Source organism: Heterocephalus glaber, unplaced genomic scaffold (assembly GCF_053883595.1).
Source record: "Heterocephalus glaber isolate CG9 unplaced genomic scaffold, H.glaber_assembly_v1.0 deba00001600, whole genome shotgun sequence".
Taxonomy (NCBI): Eukaryota; Metazoa; Chordata; class Mammalia; order Rodentia; family Bathyergidae; genus Heterocephalus; species Heterocephalus glaber.
In genome coordinates this window covers 42468405-42489363 of record NW_028258372.1, presented here as the reverse complement: position 1 = coordinate 42489363, position 20959 = coordinate 42468405, and the positions used below count along the sequence as shown (strand labels likewise).

The following is a 20959-nucleotide window of genomic DNA, read 5'->3' as shown; positions in this document are numbered from 1 at the left end:
TATAATATATACAGATATAATATAGATATAATTTTTTAAGCATTACTTTATAAAAGGAGGGTGGCTTAAGCAGATGAAGTGATGGCAAGATAACCACTGCTGTTGATGTCATGGAGCTGGGCACCTGGACCCTCTTGCCCAGTGCCTTCTCCCCCAAGATCAGTCACAGGGGCCCTGAGTTCCAAATGGGCAAACCACAGTGTGAGAGGGAAGCTGCTGACACCAATCGTACTACTAGAGTGTGGCGAAGCCCTAAATAGGTCACAGGATTTTGATTTCCTGATTCCCCACCATGTTCTACTTTTCACTTTCCCCTTTCTCTGATCTGGGCCCATGAGGTCGGTGGGCCGCGGGTCTGTCGGGTATGTGGGGCGTGTGTGGCTGCATGCGACATAGGTGTGTGACACGGTCCTCTAATGCAGCCTGGAGGCCACTGGGAACATGCACCAGGACATGATCGAGCACGCTACCCACTGCTGTGGGAGGATGGAGCTGAGAAAGAGAGCTGGTTGCACCTCCAGGCAGTGCAAGGAGTCGTGGTTTGATGGACGTCCCTCGCCCTTCCCATGGGCCTTTGCTCCTCGAGTGTTCATGCTCATATTCAGTGGCCTCCTGACCCTTCCTGCAGACCAGACAAGACCCAAGTTACTCCCTGCTTCAGGGGAAGTGGATCACTGCCAAATAAGAACACATACTCTGCAAATATCTTGACTATTGCGTTCAGATGGACAGACGTGTAAGGAAACTTTTGGAAGGAGCTGGTACCTGGCAGAAGCAGGCTTGGCCCCCACTATCTGTGCACAGCTCTGTCTCCTCTTATGCCCCTCACTGGATATTTACATTGGAAGAGGGAGGAAGAAAATTGCTAAAGCGGAAGGGAGCTCAGTTACTGATACTCTGTGGCCTCCCACCCTCCACCATGGGGCTGAGCCCAGGCTACAGTGCACAGGAGAGGACTAACAATGGTAGATATCCAGGTGGATTCGAGAATCCCAGAGCCAGTGGGGGATTGCACCTTGCCTGTCCTACACAGAACCTGGGTGGCCTGCAGTCTTACCAATACTCATTGCACCCCAGGTATATGGCCACAGAAGGCAAGCATTTTGGGGGGTACTCAGCTCTGCTGCTGGGGATCTTCCAGAGGCCCCAGAAGGATACAGTTCAGGTACAAGCAGCCGAGTAGGAGCTGAGGGGTCTGGCAGTCCTGCCAAAGGGGCTGAGCAATAGGACAAGGGGGACACAGATTGGACCACAAACTCTCAGGATGAAGAGCAATAAAGACCCGCTGACCAGGCAGGACAAGTTACATCTTGGTTGAGGGAACCATGTCCTCCCAGAGCACAAGGCCATTACGGAGATAAAGGACTGAAACAATGGGCCAGTCCCTCTTCTCACTGTCCCACGTGACCACAGGCCACCCCAGAGGAGAGAAAGGACAAATCAAAAGAAACCCAGAATAATACTGACTTTTAATCTGGAATGAAATGACCAAGGTATCAATGAATTAAACCCGGTTCCTTGGGAGTGACTATGGAACATTGGCCTGAAATTAAGCTCCATAGTAGAAAATACGGTTTCCTTTCTTTGCTATTGTCATCTGTGATCATGGGTTAATGTGCACTAATGAATGAGTGGTTAGCTAAAATAAGACTCAGGCCTCTGACTTCCCTGTATTTCTCCAGCCCTGTTTCTCCTTTTCTCCTTCCCTGTCTGGGGTTTGGCCTGTAGGGCTCTGCAGGGAGAGCCGGCTCACTCGCACACAGGTAGGAGAGGGCAGGACTTCTGCGTGTGGGAGTGGGTGAGGGGTAGGGGCTGTGCTGCTGTTTGGGGGAATGGAATCCACTTGTGCGACACGGGACAGCTACAGTCACCTGGGGAGACCCGGACACCTCATGCCCTGGGAAACTGTTGAGGACTGACTGTGGCAGGGAAGGAAGCTGCCCCTCCACCCGGCAAGCCAGCGCCTCTGCCATGTGGGGCTGAGACTCGGGACAGCCCAGCCTTGGGGGAGCCCGGAGCAGGCAAGGAGAGGGAAGGGAAGAACCATGGCCTCCTGGGCTCCTGCTCTGGGAGCTCTGCCTGCAGGGCTGGTAACGGGGCCTTGCAGAGGGTGAGTAGGGGGCGTCTTGGTCCAGGTTACGCATCCCAGGGAGCTGGGGGAAGAGCGTGTGCCCTCTCGGCCGGAGGTGTGAGGACCAAGGGCTAGAAGAGGCTCGGCGGACTGTGTGGGCAAGCGAGTGTCAGCTCCACGCCCTCCCTTAGGCCAGGCGTTTTACACAATCTAATGTCTATGTCCTCTACCTGTAGGTGTGGTGTCACTGTCCCTATTTTCCAGTCCGAAAGGAATATCAAGGCGACTTGCCTAAGATCTTGCAGCTAGAAAGTGACAGAGCAGGATCTTCATGTTAGAGGCTGTCGCACATTCTGCAGCTATAGTGATGGAGGATTCCCAAGTCGCAGAGCTTGCCCCAAGGTCAGGGGAGAGCAAATGGAGGCAGACAGTTGAGCTGAAGTGAAAGGAAAGCAAGAGATCTGAGAGTCACGTGCCCTGCTGGCTGCTGGCCCTATGGGAAAGTGGCCCTTTAAGAGCCCAGGTGTGGGTCAGTCCCTGAGCACAGTTTCAGTTTTGGCAGCAGAATCCAGTGCCCTGCTGGCAGCTCCTAGAGAGGCAGGAATTACGGACTGGCCGGAAGGCTGCACCCTGGTCCTGGAGCAGTGGGAGAAAGGAAGTAGCTAAAAGTAAGTGTGGCTGCCTGGGCTCCCTGGTCAGGATGCTCTCTGGGATGGCAACCCCACATCTCCAGCTCTCGGGCCGGCAGGAGAGGGTGAGGGCACGGGGCAGCAGGCTGCCGGCGGTGTGTGTGTGTGGGGGGTGCGGCCTTGTCTGCGAAATATCAGCGGAGGAGAGGAAACGACTGTGGTCAGCACGACGCTTTCCCGTTGAGCTTGGTCTCCAACTCCCCTTACTTCTCTGGGGTGGATGAATTGTGTGACCTCAGGCAAGTCACCTAGTCTCTCGGAGACTCAGTTTCTTCAATCTGTAACAGTACCTTCCACTCTAGGTTGATGTGTGCTCAAATGAGAAAGTATGTGTGAAGTAGCTTTGTGACCTCTAGAACAAAATAGCGATTATTTGCTGTTTTTCAGTGTAGTTCAATTACTCGGGGATTCACAGAGCACGTCACAGTCCTGGATTCAGAGGCTGCATAGAAAGTGCGGGGACAAAGTGAGCCTTGCTGGTCTCTGAAGTTTTCCATCTCCAGTTTTTTGGGAGGCCACCTTCAATCCTTTTTTCTGGGCTTCTAAGTGTCTCTGAAATCCTTTCTAGTTTCCACCCAGCACCATCTGAAACACAAGTGTGTGGCACAGTGTTATCCTGTCCTCCCTCTTTGTGGGGAAAATGAGGTCCTCACAGAGGAACAGGGTAAGGTGGGCTCAGCCACCCCAAGTTCTGAGCAGCTCCCTGGCTCTGACACGACCGTCCCTCCCTTGAGCTGTCCTGATGTTACCCCAGCCAGCTGTGGCACCTGTAGAACAATGGCAGCAGCTGGTCAAGCTCCATCCCACCCCCAGCTCCAGGGGCCCCTCAGGCTGCTCCTGTGTTGTAGGACAGTTTTTCGTTAGCTGTCCCCATCACTGGGAGAATGACAGCTCAGTTAACACCCAGAAAGTGGATGCGCCATGTCTGGGCTTGGAGCAGAGGCAGCTATTGGGTGGCTGGGAGCAGAGGGTCAGCCCGGAGCCATATCTGGAACTCTCTGTCCTGCTTCTCCCTGGCCCTGCTGAGGTGAGGAGCGGAAAGACTGACTCAGGAGGCAGGAGAGCAGCTTGCTCTGTGACTGTTGTTTGTCTCTCAGCGTCTTCTGGTCTTGGTTTATACAAAGCACGATGGTATCGGATTAGATTTAGTAAACCCTGGTACCCCGGGCTTCTGCAGCCTCCACTTCCCACCCACACAGTGTGATGCAGGAGAAGCAGCTTTGGTAATCAGTGCAGCCCCTTCCAGGAAGCAACACAAACTACACATGGTGGATGCTAAGAAAATACAGCTAATGTTTTTAGGGAGATCTCGCTCTCTTGGCACCTCCCTGGGGGACGGGCAGCATTGGTATCATGATTCTACCTCATAGTCAAGGAATCTGAGACTCCATGAGTCTGTGTGAGTGCTGCAAAGCCACCTAGCAGGTACAAATGACACTCAGTGACGCATTTGGACAGTCATTCTAATGTGGCTGCGAGGTCATTTCAGTATCACCTAAAAAACAAACTATCATAAAAAAATTTAGAGTTTGAGCATCCCTGAACTGAAACCTGAAATGCCTCCAAGCCAAAAACTTTTTGGGCACCAGCTTGACACAAGTGGAAAGTTCTCTACCTGACCTTGTGTGACAGGCCTCGGTCAAAGTATGGTGTGCAAAAAGCATTGCATAAAATCACCCTCAGCTTATACGCATAAGGTGCCTATAAAATGCAGGTGACTTGCATTTTAGACTTGGGTCCCACCCCCAAGATATATCCCATTGGATAGATGCAAATATTCCAAAAATGCTTTTAAAATCTCAAATCCGAAACAATCTTGGTCCCAAGTATCTGGAGAAGGAATGCTCAACCTGCACTGCTCATGTGTGTGTCCGCCTACATCTCAGTCTGTGTGAACCTGGGCCCTGGTCTCAGAGTCCTAAGCACTGACACCATGTGAGGGAAGCGTTGGTCTCCATGGGCCCAGCTACAAGAGACAAACATAACATACATACACCTGCTAGATCCTGACTGAATAGCAGCGAATAGATTCCTGGGAGAGATTTGTCTCCCGGCACCTACTTCTGGGTACAGATGTGTCTTCCCAGAAGAAGAGAACGGAACTAATCCTCTGCTCTAGCCTCGGACATCCCGCTGCTTCCTGTCCCCACTGCTTCCTTGCCAAGCTCAGCCCCTCCGCGGTCCGGCCCAGAGGCTAAGAGCCTGCGCCTTTGATCCAGATTCCCGTTGTCGCAGTCATTAGCAGCTATGTGACCCCGGGCAAGCTTCTTAGCTCATGTGCCGCTACTGTGTCATCTGTGAAATGGGGCTGCCACACCATCCTACCTCCTTGTGTGTCTGTGAAGATGGACATGCAGATCGCTGGGAAGAGCTCAGTGTGCGCTCTTCAGACCTGGCCCGCTGGGCCTAAACGCCTCTTTTGGGCATCATGGCCCAACCTGCAGCCCTCACTTCCAGGCTTGACGGGGTGCCCAGCAAGTAGCCTCCTCTCCTCGCAGGCTGTGGCAGGGAGAAAGGGAAGACCGCGTTGATTTTAGACATGCGGAAGACCATGTATTAGTTTTTATGCTTCAAAGAACTCTTGCACATGGTACATTTGTCACAGCTCACAGATCAGGGGATGGAGGCTCAGAATTTAGCCTGCTCCAGGGCCGGGATGTAGCTCAGTGGTTCCGCTGCCTGCCTCGAAAGCGCAAGGTCCCAAATTCGATCCCTGGTACCAAAATAAAAAAGAGAATTCATCCTGCTCCAAATCACAGCCAGGAGGAGCCCTTGATATTATTTAAAGTGCTTCCCTGGATATTATTCCACCATCCTCCCTCACATTCTCTCATCCCCAGGCCTCTAGCCCTTCAAGCAGGAATTGTCAGGCAGGGACTCTTATCCCATTTTACAGATGAGTGGGTGAGAGAGCATATTTTGCCCACGTGGTAGAACTCTGCTTGTAGCCCGTGGGAGAGAAGGAGCCTGGACGCCTGGGTTCGCTTCTGTCCTCAAAGCTCCTCTTCTGCAGCTCTGGCCAGGCTCTGTCTGGTCTGCACTGGGCCCCTGTACCCATGGGAGAGAGTGACAGTCCCAGGTGGGCCCAAACAGTGCCTCTCCTGGAAGCAGGGCAAAGCGCTGTTTTGTCCAGGTGAAGAAAATCCCTGCTCCCGGCCAGGCCAGCCAGTCTGCGATCCTCTGAACTCCAGAGCTTCCTGCTCCCTGGTCTGCCCTCCCAGGCTGTGAGAATCTGCCGGCTGGCTTCCGCCTTCTCATGGCATGCTCTGTCTGTTCCCCCTGCAGCCCCTGGGGCTGTGAGAAGGCCAGGTGACTTTCTCCTGCCATGAAGAAGATTAGGATCTCAGATCTCTGAGGTTACAAGGACAAGTGGCTCTCCAGATGCCCAGCAAGGGCCCAGGCCCAAGCAAACCTTCTGCCCTGAGCAAGGGGACACATGGGACAAGACAGGCAAAGGCTCAAACTCCAGGCCACGAGAGCTGAGTAGCACACACTGCACTGCACCCGAATGGGGCTGACTAAGCTCATTTTATGAGGAGACATCCTGGCCTCCATCACAGCCCATGGTCATTCCTGATCCACAGCTGCGGGACACACGTCATGAGCATATCAGGTCCCCACACAGCAAACTAACAGTGACCTAAAACGACTATCTCCGATCTTAGGACCAGAAAATGTCCTAAAACATGATCTACATTTAAGCCAACAGAACAGAGCCCTTTATCCATTCAAGAATAATAACAAGATTGTGATCCTAAATTCCATTTCTGCCATGGGTCTTGGGGTCAAGAATCGCTCTAGCCTTAGCTGTCCATCTGCAATATGAAAACAATAAAATCTACCTGGGTCAGATAAAAGAGGAACCCGGGCTGCCCAGGGCTTATTACCACATGGTACACAGTAGGTGTCCAGTAAGTGCTTCGCTCTTTCTTTTCTTAAGCAAATCCTTTAAATCCAGCTTCATCCCCCCTACAACTGCAGCTTCCCCGAGTCCTGACTCTCCTGAGTTGGGGAGAAAGTCCACCTGAGATGAAGGGGTCCCTACTGATTGTAAAGGCACAGGGTCTTTTGAGCTGCTACCACGGAACTTTTCTAAACTTTACCATGGGCCAAGAAAGAGTTCCTGTTCTCCAGAGCACTGGGTGCCTCTCTGGCCCAGCGTCCTCCCTGCCACTGTGCTCTGTTTCCTTGCCAGGGTCATTTTCTGCCAGGTTTGCCTTCCCAGCTACGCATGCTGGATGCTCTCGCCCTGTGCAGCGGGTGATGGGCCCACAGAACTCTGCCTTCCACGGGGACACTCCCAGCCACCCAAACTTCCCAAATGGAGAGGAAGCCTGGGCTGGAAGTCAGGTCTCCCACGTGGAACTCTATAACACGGCGCAAGTCACTCACTTTACCAATCTAGAGGAAGGGCTGCAACCCCCACTCAGCCCATGGAAAGAACCTCTCTGGTCTCAGGAAATACTAAGAATCTTGCTGCTCATTGAGAACTGAGAACAGGAAGGAGAATCCAGAATAGTCACTGGGTTGGGCTCTTGAAAGCGAGCGCATGGCATTTGGCCTTCCCACCCAGGACTGCACTCAGCGCAAATGTCAAGTGTGGTCCCCACAGCTTCGCAAATGACACAGAAAGGACAGGTTTTAGCTGCTCCTGCCTGGGAGCTTCCCCTGCTCAGCTGTGCCTCCAGCCAGAGGGCCCTGAGCACTTCCACACTGGGGCTGAGTCTGGCATTTGCTGAAGGTGCCATGGCAGGGGTTTGTCTCTGGCCTGGTGAGACCAGTCTGGGTCAAGAAACCACAATTAAGATAGCCTCAAGTGGCACCTGACTTCCATCAGTCCTCAGCCTGCCCTTAACTCTTCCAAAGAACTGGAGAAACAGATTATCTTTATCTGCACCAGGAAATAAAAGGGTTCCTGGCTGGGAAATTCCCCTACGGAAAAGCAACAACCAAGATAAACAACTCTATTGCCTTTGGCTCGAGTTGGTAAAGGAAGTCGTTGGGCACAGGTGCTGGGACCAAGGCAGGGGGAGAACTCCTGGGCTCCTTCTGGTCCTGTCCATCTTCCTTATCTTAATGGGTGCTCTCTACCACCGAGGTTTATTACCATCGCTCTTCCTTTAACTCTTTGTCCGATCCACTCCAAAGTTGAAAGTCTGTCAGAGTCCCTGGGCAGAGGAGATCCCTTTTTACTCCCTTCTCCCCTGAGCTGTCTTTTGGGTGGGAAGACAGCTGCAGGCAGGCATGGTTCACAGCGGTGACAGAGTCCACATCGGCTGCCTCGGATTCTCCATCTTTTCCTGCCAGGCCTCACCAGGCAGGGTTACAGAGACCAAAGCATCTATGTTTTCAACTCTGAGCCTATATCGAGCTCACTGGGAGATCTTGGGCATCATCCGGCATCTCAGGATCTCAATTTTCTTACCTGTGAGATGGTTATGATTATACACGTCTGTCTCATTTCAAGGGAGGTTATAAAGTTCAAATGAATAGCATCAAAAATGGGGTTCTACAAACCACAAGAGTCAGTATCCAGTACAAACATCCTATCAGTGGGTGCAATGCAGGTGGACAGGTTGGAAGAATGGATTCTGGAACCAGGCAAAGCTGGGGTTCAGATACTCCACCTCGCCTCTCTCTGGTGATGTCAAAGAAAGTATTCAACCTTTAAGCTTTCATTTTTCTGTGAGGTAAAGTGTGGATAAGAGTGCCCAATTTATAGGTTTGATATCAACTTTAAATGCGATAACGCATATAATTTATGCACCATGGTGCCGGGGGCATGGTGAACAATAATCAGTGATGGCAATGACCTTGGTCACTGTATTTACAACCTTAATAATGATTAGATCTACTCTAAGGTTCTCAGTTTACTGATCTGAACACACCAAAAAATATGCCAGCCTCTTCCATCTGCCAGGGACGTTGCAGGGCCACCCGAACAGGAAGATGGGGCCCACTTATTGGTGTAACCAATCATCCGGCGAGACCATTCGTGCTGTCTTACGGTGTGCCTGCTACTGCGTCTCCTGAACAGAGACACAGAAGCCCCTTACAACTACGGAGAAACAAGCTCTGCAGGATGGTGGGCTCTGCATTGTAAGGGGAGAGGAGGATCCATTCATTCATTCATTCATTCACTCTATGGGACTCCGGTCAGTTGCTGGAGATCGAAAGCCAAGTAGGCGCTGTAGAAACTCTCGGCCCAACTAGTCCTCAAAGGCGAGGGATCTTTACCTCCTGGTATTGTCTTTCAGCATCTCAACCGAGGAGTCAGCCTGGCCAGCACAGGCCCAGGGAGCCACCACCAATGATGCTCTCCTTGCTCGTGTCCCTGCTGGCCGTCTTCCCAGGTATGTCACCAGTCCCAGCTCCCCGGGGGCTGCTCACCTTGCCCCATGCCCTCCAGGTCCCAGGTACCCAGGGGCACTGAAGTCAGACTCATCCCTAAGGTGCTCCGCTCAAATCGGCACTCCTTTAAAAGGGAGCTAGTCGTGCAGAGGCAATGCAGAAAGTCACGTCTGCAAACGGGTCGCCAGGCCCTGCGAACTCGGGGAGTAGGAATGGCAATCTCTAATTTCAAGACCAGGGGTCAGTCTTTTCCGGAGATAAAAGAGAAGTTCACCTCAAACCAAGCATCTTCAGGAGTGACTAGTGCATTTGGAGGAAATCAGTTATTCTTCTTGGCTTTTAATATTTTTATCTGGAAAAAAGAAATCAGCTGCAGAGAAATGCAAAGTATCTACAAAAGTGATGAATTGTTTAAAACACCAAGGATATCATAGTTGTCATCCATTGTCCTCAAAAAGATTCTCATCAATGAATTACAATAAGAAACAAATAATGATTAAGGAAGCTTTTGACTCATACAGCAATTGTCTGGCTGTAGTAGATGGTAAACAAACACAGAGTGCACGGGAGCTGGGTAGAAAAGTTGCACCTCTGTGGGGGGTGGTCTGGCCGCCTCCGCCTCCGGGGAAGCTGCCTCTCCGGGGCTCAGGGAGCCTCTGCCCTTTCTTTCCACAGTGGTCTCCACGAAAAGCCCCGTATTTGGCCCCGAGGAAGTGAACGCTGTGGAAGGTAGCTCAGTGTCCATTAAGTGCTACTACCCAGCCACCTCAGTCAACAGGCACACTCGGAAGTACTGGTGCCGGCAGGGAGCCAGCGGCAGCTGCATAACCCTCATCTCCTCGGGAGGCTACGTCTCCAAGGACTATGTGGGCAGATCCAACCTCACCAACTTCCCAGAAATCGGCGCCTTCGAGGTGAACATCAGCCCCGTCAGCCGGGAAGACTCTGGGCACTACAAGTGTGGCCTGGGCATCAACACCCGAGGCCTCAACTTCGACGTGGGCCTGGAGGTCGTCAAGGGTAAGCATCCAGGCCCCTGCGGCCTCTGGACCAGTAAGTGGGAATCGGTCAGGTGGGTGGGGAGGCAGGCTTGGAGGAAAGATTCCTCATGCGAAGGGCATCCTGGCGTGGAGTCAGAGGCGCTTTCTCCCGAGGAAAGACTTTTCGTAACAGGGCACAGGAAGGAGGCAGCTTATCTGGGCCCAGTGAGTGAACCTCTCTTGGTCTTCCGGGTCGGTATCATTTTAGGGCTTTGCTGAGGCCCTAGCTTAGGACAGCTTTTCTCCTTGTGTTTGTTGGAAGTTGGACGAGAGGTCTACAGTTTAAGGAGATAGGAAAGGCACGGAAAGATTTATCGGGATCCTTAGAGTCCAGCTACAAATACACCCTTGAGATTAAAGTCGTGTACTGCCAGTTCTTTGGAAGTTTTAAAAAACGGGATCCAGTAAGCCAGGAATGCTGCTACACACCTGTAATCCCAGCACTCGGGGAGGCTGAAGCAGGAGGATCACAGGTTTGATCCCAGCCTGGGCAGCTTAGCAACTTAGTGAGATCACATCACAAAATAAAAAATAGAAAAGGACTAGGATGTAGCTCAGTGTGAGGCTCTGGATTCAATCCTCAGTACTCCAAAAACAAGGACGACGATAAAAATGGGATCCATTAGTCAGTCCATCAAAACTATCAGCGTCAATTAGTCATGCTTCCTGGCCAGTGAGCAGGACCCTGGAGAGACAGGCAGGGAGCAAGCCTGTTCTGATTGAAGAAAGGTACAGAAGGAAAGACTCTTTCTGACAAGAGTTCAACAAGGAGAGCACTTTAGAGAGTCATGGCCACTTAGAAATCTTAAGGGAGGAAATCGCAGGAACGCTTCAAGATATGTCTTGCTCCTTTGGGATAGGTGTGCTATTATCTGCGCACTAAATAAACAGGTGGTTCTGATGATGATGGAGACTCAGAACCCCCACAGACTCTTACGAGCCAGGAAACACTCAGAGTCCACGCTCTCTGTGTTCCTAGAAAACTGTGATGATGGGGCACAGCTCTGAGCAGACACTTCCAAAAGCACTAACCACTACCTCCAAAGGCAGCCCGTTCCACGTCTGGACTCTGGGATTTTTAGAAAAGTCTCTTGCAATGCCCTGAAACCCCCCACCCTGTACCTCCACTCCTGTTCACTTCCACGCACAGGAGTTCAGGATCCTCCCAGGCTGAGCACTGTGCTGCACACAGCAGGAGAGTCACATGTGAGAATAATGTATCTCTGCCCTCCAGGCTGGGAAGGTCAGCATTAATTTACCCTGGATTGGATGCAGCGAGTGACACAGACGTAAGCAGAAGAGTGCCGAGGAGGCAGAGGCCAGTGTAGCTGGAGGAAGGCTTCGTAGAGGAATCAGCACTCAGGTTGAACCCTGGGAGGTGGAGGGAAGGTGTCACTCCCACCCTCACCCACCATGAGGGCCATGACCTGTACAACAAAAGTCAGCTCAGCAAGAGAGTACAGAACAGAGTCACTCAAGCCGAGTTTCACGCAGACCAAGCCTTCAGGATGCTGTTCCAAAGACACAGGGGAAGCCTTCTGATTATGCTGAGGCTCCGTGAACCAAGACTGGCCCCGAAGAGCACAATAGGGCCAAATGGCCTGAGCTAAGAGCAGTGACCCAGCAGGAAACCAGCAGGGCTGTCTGTTTAGAGCCTTCTTGGCTCCTCAGTTGTAGCATTTCTTCCTCCCAGGTACGAGGCAGGATGCCTTGGGATTGAGGGTCTCAGGACACATGGTGTGGGTCAGAGAAGCCTCTTATGGCAAGCTCTTCTTACATAGAAGGACAGGGGCAAGTTCGAGTAATATTTTTAGAAAGGAGGGCTGAAGATCAGAGAGCAGCTTTGCTTCTGGGGCTACGTCTAAGGCCTCCACTTTTGGGGTACTGTTTTCTGAGTATCAGCAGGCATCTTCCGACGTGTCCCTCTTGGCAGTGAGGCATTTGTAGCCCACCCAGTCCCCTAGTGGGGCAAACTGGAGTCTCTGATCTCACTGGAAGACAGAGAAATCACAGCTCCCTCCTCTTGTCCTGCAGATCCCCGGCTCCTGAATAACACTGAGGTCTACACCATGGACTTGGGCAGGACAGTGACCATCACATGCCCTTTCAGAAGTGAGAATGGTGGGAAAAAGAAGTCCTTGTGCAAGAAGACAGGCCAGTCCTGCGAGTTAGTCATCGACTCAGATAAGAATGAGAACCCCAGCTTTGCTGGCAGAGTGCGCTTAGTTATTCAGGGCACCGACCAAGAAGTGTTCAGCGTCGTCATCAACCAGCTGAGAAACAGAGACGCGGGGATGTACGTCTGCCAAGCTGGGGAAGATCCCAGCGGGGACACGAAGAATATCCATCTGCAGGTGCTAGAGCCTGAGCCTGAGCTGGTGTACGGACAACTGAGAGGCTCGGTGACCTTGGACTGCGCCCTGGGCCCTGAGATGGCGAATGTACAAAAATTCCTGTGCCGGGTGAACAAGGATAAATCCTGCGATGTGATCATCAACACCTTGGGGAAGAGGGACCCGGCCTTTGAGGGCAGGATCCTGCTCACCCCCAGGGACCCCAGTGACGGCCACTTCAGTGTGCTGATCACAGGCCTGCAGACGGGGGATGAGGGGGAGTACCTGTGTGGTGCCCACCCGGACGGAGTGCCGCAGGAAGGCTGGCCCCTCCAGGCCTGGCAGCTCTTCGTCAATCAGGGTGAGACCCTGAGGCAGGAGGGAGGGGAGGGGAGGGGCTGGCTGGCTGGTGGGAGGCCGCAGGACTCACGCCTCAGTCAGCAGCAGGCCCTTCCCCGGGGCCTGATCGGGGGGCCTGACCCGGAGGCTACAGGGCAGCAGAGCAGCCTCTGCCTGGTGCTAGGCCCTGACCACCCGCCCTGCCTTTGGACGGCCATCTTTGGTTCACAGGAGCGAGGAGAGCTGAGCTCCGAAGGCAGGACTCGAGCCTGCCTGGGATTCTGTGCCCTCCCCTGGGCCGGAGCCCTGAGCAGGTGGACACCCCGTCCTCACATAGCATCCCTGAAAGGCGGGGCCCGGCCTCCAGTTTCCCACCTCCACATCCCTGCAGCTTCCTTCTTGTGCAGCACAACCGGCCCACTCAGCTGTACTTTGGAGAAGCATCGACATAGTGAAACCATGGAAAATCTGCTGCTTCTCACCCGCATAGCTACGCCCACGAGAAGCAGCAGACCAGTGCTTGTGTCCTTGTTCAGCTCTTCATGGGCTCTGCGCTTCCACTTCTGGCTCCAGATCGCTCCCCATCTACAGCCACTCGGTCTCTCTGGGTCTCAGCATTGGCTGCTCGGAGAAGTAGCTGCCCTTCTCTGAGATGCTTCTTGGGGCCTTTGATTAGCAGCAACACTGTACTATTTATGTGTTAAATCATGCCCATCAAAAGTTTTTTATTAATGTACAAATGGTCCGTCAGGACATTTTTGTAGGATAAGCTAAGACATACACACACACACACACAGATTTATGTTTTGTAAGAAGCCAAAGGAAAGGCCTGATATTCTCTCCCTAAATTCACTCCATTCTCTGCTCAGAACTGTATATGTACTGGTGTAATGCGTACTGGTGTACATGTACTGGTGTACGCATACTGGTGTATACATAGTGGTGTTTGTGTACTGGTGTACGCGTACTGGTGTATACATAGTGGTGTGTGTGTACTGGTGTATACATAGTGGTGTGTGTGTACTGGTATACGAGTACTGGTGTACACATAGTAGTGTGTGTGTACTGGTGTATGCGTACTGGTGTATATGTACTGGTGTATCTGTACTGGTGTACGCATACTGGTGTATACGTAGTGGTGTATGTGTACTGGTGTATGCCTTCTGGTGACGAAGGGCACTGGAGTCTGCTCCCAGTGGCCCCAGCGGTAGGCTGTGTGACTCAGGGAGGCAGAGGGGCAGCTGTTTCGTCTATACTTCACCTTCCTCCCTGGCTGAGACCACCTGCTCAAGCCATGCAAGGCCTCCCTGCCTTGCATCCCTTTCATGCCGTCTCTGTCTGTCTTCCAGAGACCCCAATCCCCCAGACCCCCAGCTTGGTGAAGGGCGTGACAGGCGGCTCTGTGGCTGTGCTCTGCCCCTACGACCCCAAGGAGAGCCAGAGCTTCAAGTACTGGTGTCTCTGGAAAGGGGAGAAGAATGGCCGCTGCCCACTGCTGGTGGAGAGCCAGGGGCTGGTCCAGGAGGAGTTCGAGGGCAGGCTGGCTCTCTACGAGGAGCCAGGCAATGGCTTCTACACGGTCATCCTCAACCAGCTCACCACCCAGGACGCTGGCTTCTACTGGTGCCTCACCAATGGTGACACCCGCTGGAGGACCATGGTGGAGCTCAAGGTTGTAGACGGTATGAGCTGACCCGGGCAGGAGGGAGGAAGCCCCAAGGCCATGCCCATAGGCAGCTCCACCCCAGCCAGTCCCCCACCTTGCCCACATCCACGCTGAAGCACAGATGGGGGCAGTCCCCAAGAGAGAGCCCGACCTGTCTAGAGGCCACGTTTTCGTGCCTGTGACAGACCCCTCTGGTCTTCCAGTTACCGCATGTGGCAGCTCCTAATGTGAGGAACAGCAGCCTCCCTTGTGTGGGCAGGGAGCCTGAAGCAGAGTGCTGGAGGCGGCTCTGGGAGTGAGCCTAGAGGAAAAGGAAGAGTAAGGAAAGCATACTGCAGTCATCCGGCCAGGATCTGTGTTCTCTGAGAAACACTGGACCATCACTACATTAGCACATCACTCCATTCCATGTGCATTCAGCATAATGCGTTTATTTACAGTGTTATCCAAACGGGAAATACACACAGAAGTTACCACCATGGTCACTTCATGCAGCATCTCCAAGGGCCACCTTTTAACCAGTGTGACCTGTTTCTTCCTCCCTCCTTACTGCAGGAGAACCAAGCCTCAAGGTACCAAAGAACACAACTGTTGTGTTGGGACAGACCCTCAAGCTCGACTGCCACTACCCGTGCAAATTCTATGCCTACAAAAAATACTGGTGTAAGTGGAGCAACCAGGGTTGCCGGGCCCTGCCCAGCCAAGATGAAGGTCCCAGCCAGGCCATCGTGGGCTGCGACCAGAACAATCAGAAAGTCTCCCTGACCCTTCAGTCAGTCACCAAGGCGGATGAGGGCTGGTACTGGTGTGGTGTGAAGCAGAACCAAACCTTCGGAGAGACCGTGGCTGTCTATGTGGCAGTGGAGGAGGCAGCAAGGGGTGAGTCTCGAAACCCACGTCCCATGGCACCCTGAAGGCCTTTGCTTAACACCTTCTCAATCTCAGGGTCCCTAGGTTTGGCTGTAGGAAGCTGGGGCCAGAGAGTGAAGGGAAACTGGTGGGTTTGCTAGCTAACCACACCATGAAGACAAATCTCACAGCTGTCCCTTCACACCAGATGGAAACCCTTCTAGATCCAAATGCTGCTTCTATGTACAGAAATTTCAGACTCACTATTCTATGCAACATATTCATCCTCCCTCACTGTACCCAAACCTGCTCTCAGAAGAGGATCTGATGCCTTATTCACAAGGTCTGATCCAAAAAATTAAGGCATGGAGCTGGGGGTGCAGCTCAGGGTTGAAGCATGTGCTTAGCAGGTGTGGAGCCCTAGGTTCAATCCCCAGCACCAAAAAGAAAAAAATTTAAGGCAACCTTAATTTGCATTTCCAACCACTTTTTAAAATGCCACATGAAATCTCTTAGGTGTTTTTAGTCGCCCGGAAGTCCAGATGGGGTCCAGGTCCCCTGGGTCTGGTGCACTGAGGGGGCATTGCCAAGCCGCCACCAGGTGGCAGCACCATCCTGCTCAGCCCTGTGGACAGCAGGCCTGGAGGAGGGTTTCAGTCTCTGTCCCTGTTCACAGCTAGAGCTTCAGCACCCAGCCTTGAACATGGAGGTAAACTTGGCAGCACTGGGGCACAGATAACCTGTGGCAAGCTAGGGAACACCCTGGCTCCTCTGTCTCCAGTGTCGTCCGAGAGCCCACCCCAAAAGCCCTGACTCTAACCCCAGCCCCGTGATCCCTGAAGTCTCATCGCTCAGACCTCCTAACCTCCAGGAGTAAGAACCTGAAGATCAGACTGTAACCCAGCACTGGCTCTTCTCTGCTCCAGGGTCTGGAGTCCCCAATCCAGTCAACCCAGTGATTGCAAACAGTGCTCCTGAGGAGGAGGTGGTAAAGCCCCGTGGCAGGGAGGTTGAGAACGAGGTCATTGAGAACAAAGCCGTTCCGAACCCCAGGCTTTTTGCAGAGGAAAGAGTGGTGGAGGATTCAGGAAACCAAGCCAGTGGGAGCAGAGCATCCGTAGATGACAGCAGGTGAGGAGAGATCCGGGGCTTCACACCTCAGAGGTCAACCAAGCAACTGAGTCTGGACCACTGGGTCCAAAGAGCAGAGCCTGCCTGTGTCTTCAGTGGGGGCAGCCATCCCTGCCTCTGCTTGTGCTTTGGGGGGTCCCTGACACCCTCAGTCCTCCTTCCATGGCTGGGACAGGGTTTACACTTTAGCTCCATCTCCCAGGGCTGGGGTGCAGAAACAGCCCCATTCTTGCCTTGCTGGGCCTGGAGACTTCTTAAAAGAGCATGCCTCTGTCAGGCGGGTGAGGGAGGGCCACTAGCTGGAGTTGATTTGCCAGTGCAGCCTGGAGCCCTCGACTCCCCTTCCCTGTGATGGACTGATGTAATCCTCCTTTCAGCTCTCAGGGACAAAGCAGGAGCTCCAAAGTTCTGCTCTCCACCCTGGTACCCCTGGGCCTGGTGCTGGCGCTAGGGACCGTGGCTGTATGGGTGGCCAGAGCCCGGCACCGGAAGAATGTGGGTGAGTCCCCAGAAGCTCCCCTGCCTCCTCCCTCCCTGAGCCCTGAGCCCCGAGCCCCAGCACAGATGCCTGGAGAGGAGGCCACCACATCTCCTTTCCACAGGCTCGCGTGGGGATTCTGAGGAGGCAGAGGCTGGGGAATGGGGGTTAGGAGGTGCCCCCATGCCCCCCAAACTAACAAAGTACTGCTCCCAGACTCTGCCCATGGGAGGCCGTCTTCCATTGCTTGGGGCTAAGTTCACCGCAAGGCTGCCAGGAGACCGGGATGCAGGGAGACCCGGGCTTTGACCTCCTGGATCACTACCAGGATGCGTGACTTTGGCATGAAACGTCCCCATTTCATTCCTCCATTCCCTCATAGTTCCAGGCAGGATGATAATAACGTCCCACGGGGTGAATGAGAACAAAATGGGGCACTGAGTGGCAAAGGCCAGGGACCCTCAAGTCTTGATCACCCCTGAGAAGAGACTGAGATCTTTTCCAGCAGCTCTCGTCAGAGTCGGGGGTGCCCATGAGAGGCCCCCAAGCCTTCGGCTGTGCTGCAGGCTGCAGAGGACCTGCTCAGAGAGGGCAGATGCCCGGGGGCCCTCTGTACAGCCCGTTCCCACACCAAGTCTTCTTCCTTCTCAACAGACCGCATATCGATTAGAAGCTACCGGACAGACATCAGCATGTCGGACTTCGAGAGCTCCAGAGATTTTGGTGCCAATGACAACATGGGAGCCTCCTCAGTCACTCAGGAGACAGTGCTCGAAGGGAAAGTCGGTATGTCTGGTGCCCAGGCCGTGGGACAGGCTTTGACCCCGTCCCTGGCGAGAATACGGAGGGTGGAAACCGACCGCTCTCTCCACGCAGAGGCCATGGCCAACGCCGAGAGCACCACGGACACTGAAGAGCCCAAGAGGGCAAAAAGGGTAAGGGGAAGAGGGAGGGAGGCCCGACTGCGACAGAACTGCAGCAGAGGGGCTTCAGTTAGACACTGGGGGGAAAATCACCCCGGCGTTGGGCTGGCCCAGACCAGGGAAGAGGGCGGAAACAGTGCGGGGGAGGGGGAGGGGGAGGGGAGGAAGGGGAGGGGGAGGTCGTCTTTCTGAGGGAGGGAGGTGGCTCCCTGGTTGTGGAAAGTTGATGCGGATGAGGGTGCGGAAGGAGGGGAGCTGCACTTGGAGGAGGGAGGGAAACCAGGAGCTGAGGAAGACAGAGGGAGGAAGAAGGGAGTCCACCCAGCAACACTGGGGACTGGGTGGAGGCGCTTCCGGGGCTGTGGGACCCAGGGACTCCCCAGGGGCTGGTGACCCATCCTCCTTTGAGTGCTTGGCTGGACCCAGAAGACATTTGCTCGCAGTGGACCCCTCGATAGCCACTGGAAAGCCCTGCCCACTCCCACCAGGTGCCGGTGCCTGAATCCACAGGGGCAACGCCTACCTGTGGGCTCCGCCGCGCCCTCCCCTCACGCCTGGGCCCCCGAGAGGGCGCCACCTCGCCCCTGACCCTAAGGCACAGAGGCATCTGGTCTCTGCTTTCCTCACAGCACTGGGCTCCCCATTTGGCCCGATCAGGAGACGGAGCTGGCCTTGGAGCCGGGTCCCCCACCAGCCCGGGGAGTGCTGGAAGTGCCCTCTCGGAGCTGGTGGGGAAGGAAAACTGCAGACCTCTCTGGCCGGTGCCATTCTAGGCCACCTTGCACGGGGGCTGTGTGGCCCCACTTCCGGGGACAGGCCCAGGCCACGGAGGTGGTTCTGCCCCATGTGTCAGAAGGAGGTAGTGAGAGAGAGGGAGGTATTTTTAGAGGCTGCAACTTTCCATTTCTCACAGTTAGTCCTCTTGGTGAGCACAAAGCTGGAGGGAGGACAGGGGTCGCACAGGCTGGCCTTGCTCAGGCCAGGATGACACATCCCCTCCCCAGCTCACCAGCATCTCTGCTGTCGCCCTTCAGTCATCCAAGGAGGAAGCTGACATGGCCTACTCGGCCTTCCTGCTCCAGTCCAGCAGCATTGCTGCCCAGGCCCAGGACGGCCCCAAGGACACCTAAGCAGCGCCGGCCGCCTGTTGCTTGCCCGTGACAATCACCTTCAGAATCATGTTGATCTTTGGGGCCCGGCTCCGGGGGCCTCCACTGCCTGCCTTCGCCCCCCTGGGCTTTCCCTCATCCTCAGAGGTGCACTACTCCACCTTCGCCACCCTTGGTGACACTGAAGCCTGACCTAATCGCTCCTTAGGGCTAGGCAGCGATTAGGGGAGAGGCTCCCACCTGCAACTCCTTTCTGTTGAGAGGACTTGGGGTGCTGGGGAGGGATTCGGGGAGGGACAACTGGGGCTCCTCTCAGGAGAGAGCCACTTGGAGCCCCCTGTGCCCCAAAGGGGAGATTTGCCCCTCCACTCCGCTCTGCCTCCCTCCCTTCCTCTCTTCTCCTTTCCTTCATCCCAAAGACATGCGTGAATCCAGGTGCCCTGCTAGACACCGGGACAGGTGTGCCTCAAAGCCAGATCATGGCGAAAAGGCTACGCATGGCCCTGGAAAAGGCCTGAGTCCTCTCTGTGTCACAAGACCTCTCACCTCTGCCCTTGCTGGGTGACATCATAAAGTGCCAGGGTCCTGGGGCACCCACACAGTCTTCACAGATACCCATTCTTACACCACTGGACAAAACAGGGAGGACCTGAGAGGGACCCTCGAGGGAACCCCGTGACATAAACCAGTGCCAAAGCAGATTTGGCGTCTCCTGTCTTCTTGACCAGCGATCTCTCTTCAAGACCCCTGTCCCCTGTTGGAGGCAGTTGTAGAATAAGCAGGAAGGAAAGAAAAACATACATGGAGACAGAGCTTTCCCAGGCCCTAACCCAGGGAGGACAACCCTTTCCCTTCCTGTCACTCACGTGGGTCTAGGATGGAGGAACGATCAACTGCAACTTGAAGAGTTCCAAGTGAAGAGGAGGAAGAGCTGGTTGACCGATCCTGGGAGGAGCTGATCTCCCAAGAGCTAAAGATGAAGGTCTTTTTCCCTCTCAGCTCGCTCCGTACTTCACCCAGCATCTACAAGCTGGCACTTGCTAACAAATCAGAAATGTTACTTCATAATTAAAGACCATGATTGCCACCAAGGAGGCTCAGATTGCATTTGTCCCCGTACCTGGGGTTTCCCAGACAATCCTTCCAGAGCATTTTGCTTTGGTCCCACTTTTAGGCACCCATGTCATGCGTCGAAACCAACAGGCTCCTTCACCTCCCTGGCTGAGCTGAAGGGGGCTGGGATGTGACGAAAAGTGGAACCAAGATCATCTTCAATAAAAGAATTGTTTTGCGTCTATTCCAGTACTCAAGACCCTAAAGTTCTATATTGTAGAACATCAGTGAGACTTCAGTGGGGTGCACTGAAAGCAAGTGGAACCTCGTAGGTGCTGAAAGAAAACTCTTGGTAAACCGTCCATGGGACACTTAACTTTGAATCTCGTTGCTCTCCAAGGTCAAGATGCTGCTAAACAAAACCATAGAAGCTAGTTAAATGATAACTTATGAGGTACAGTAGTGGATGTAGGGTCTTTTTCAGAGTGAAATGATTAGATAAAAGACCCCCAGTCTATAAGATCGCCCCTAGATCCTGGCGCTAAACTATGTGGCGTCCTGTAAGGAAGCTCCAAAGTGTCCGTTGGCAGCTTGGTTGCCTCTCTTACACCAAGTGTCTCCCTCATGACTTGGTGATGGGGAGTTCTGCCCAGAGAAGTCCTCAGTCCTGCGTCCTCCCTCCTGTGAACACTGACCTCGAGTGAATGCCTTGGATGTGGGACCCTCCTCAAGCCTGCCTTTGTTAGCACTAAAACTGCTGTCCGTCTCCACCGGCTGGAGATTACTGTCCCTACTCCCAGGCCCAGCCTGGCTCAAAGCCTAGGGATCTTCTCCAGGCAGGAGTGATTGCCATCAGGAATGTAAATTCCTTCTTCTCTGATGGGGCTGTAGATCTAGCTTTTCCTAAAATGACAGTAAACCATCCTA

At 53.7% G+C, this 20959-nt stretch overlaps 1 protein-coding gene across 2 annotated transcripts; it reads left to right on the top strand.

Annotated features, from left to right (window-relative positions):
- The first annotated feature begins 2610 nt into the window (after positions 1-2610).
- Positions 2611-20070, top strand: Pigr (polymeric immunoglobulin receptor). Of its 2 annotated transcripts, XM_004862057.3 has the most exons (11): positions 2611-2739; positions 9018-9113; positions 9787-10131; positions 12186-12845; positions 14173-14505; positions 15045-15368; positions 16265-16469; positions 16847-16968; positions 17602-17733; positions 17824-17882; positions 18905-20070. In XM_004862057.3, the coding sequence occupies exons 2-11, from the start codon at positions 9071-9073 to the stop codon at positions 18998-19000; spliced, it is 2319 nt and encodes a 772-aa protein (XP_004862114.2). In that variant the 5' UTR covers positions 2611-2739; positions 9018-9070; the 3' UTR covers positions 19001-20070. The 2 variants fall into 2 exon arrangements, with proteins under 2 accessions (XP_004862114.2, XP_087050130.1); XM_087194004.1 differs by lacking the exon at positions 12186-12845.
- The last annotated feature ends 889 nt before the right edge of the window (positions 20071-20959 follow it).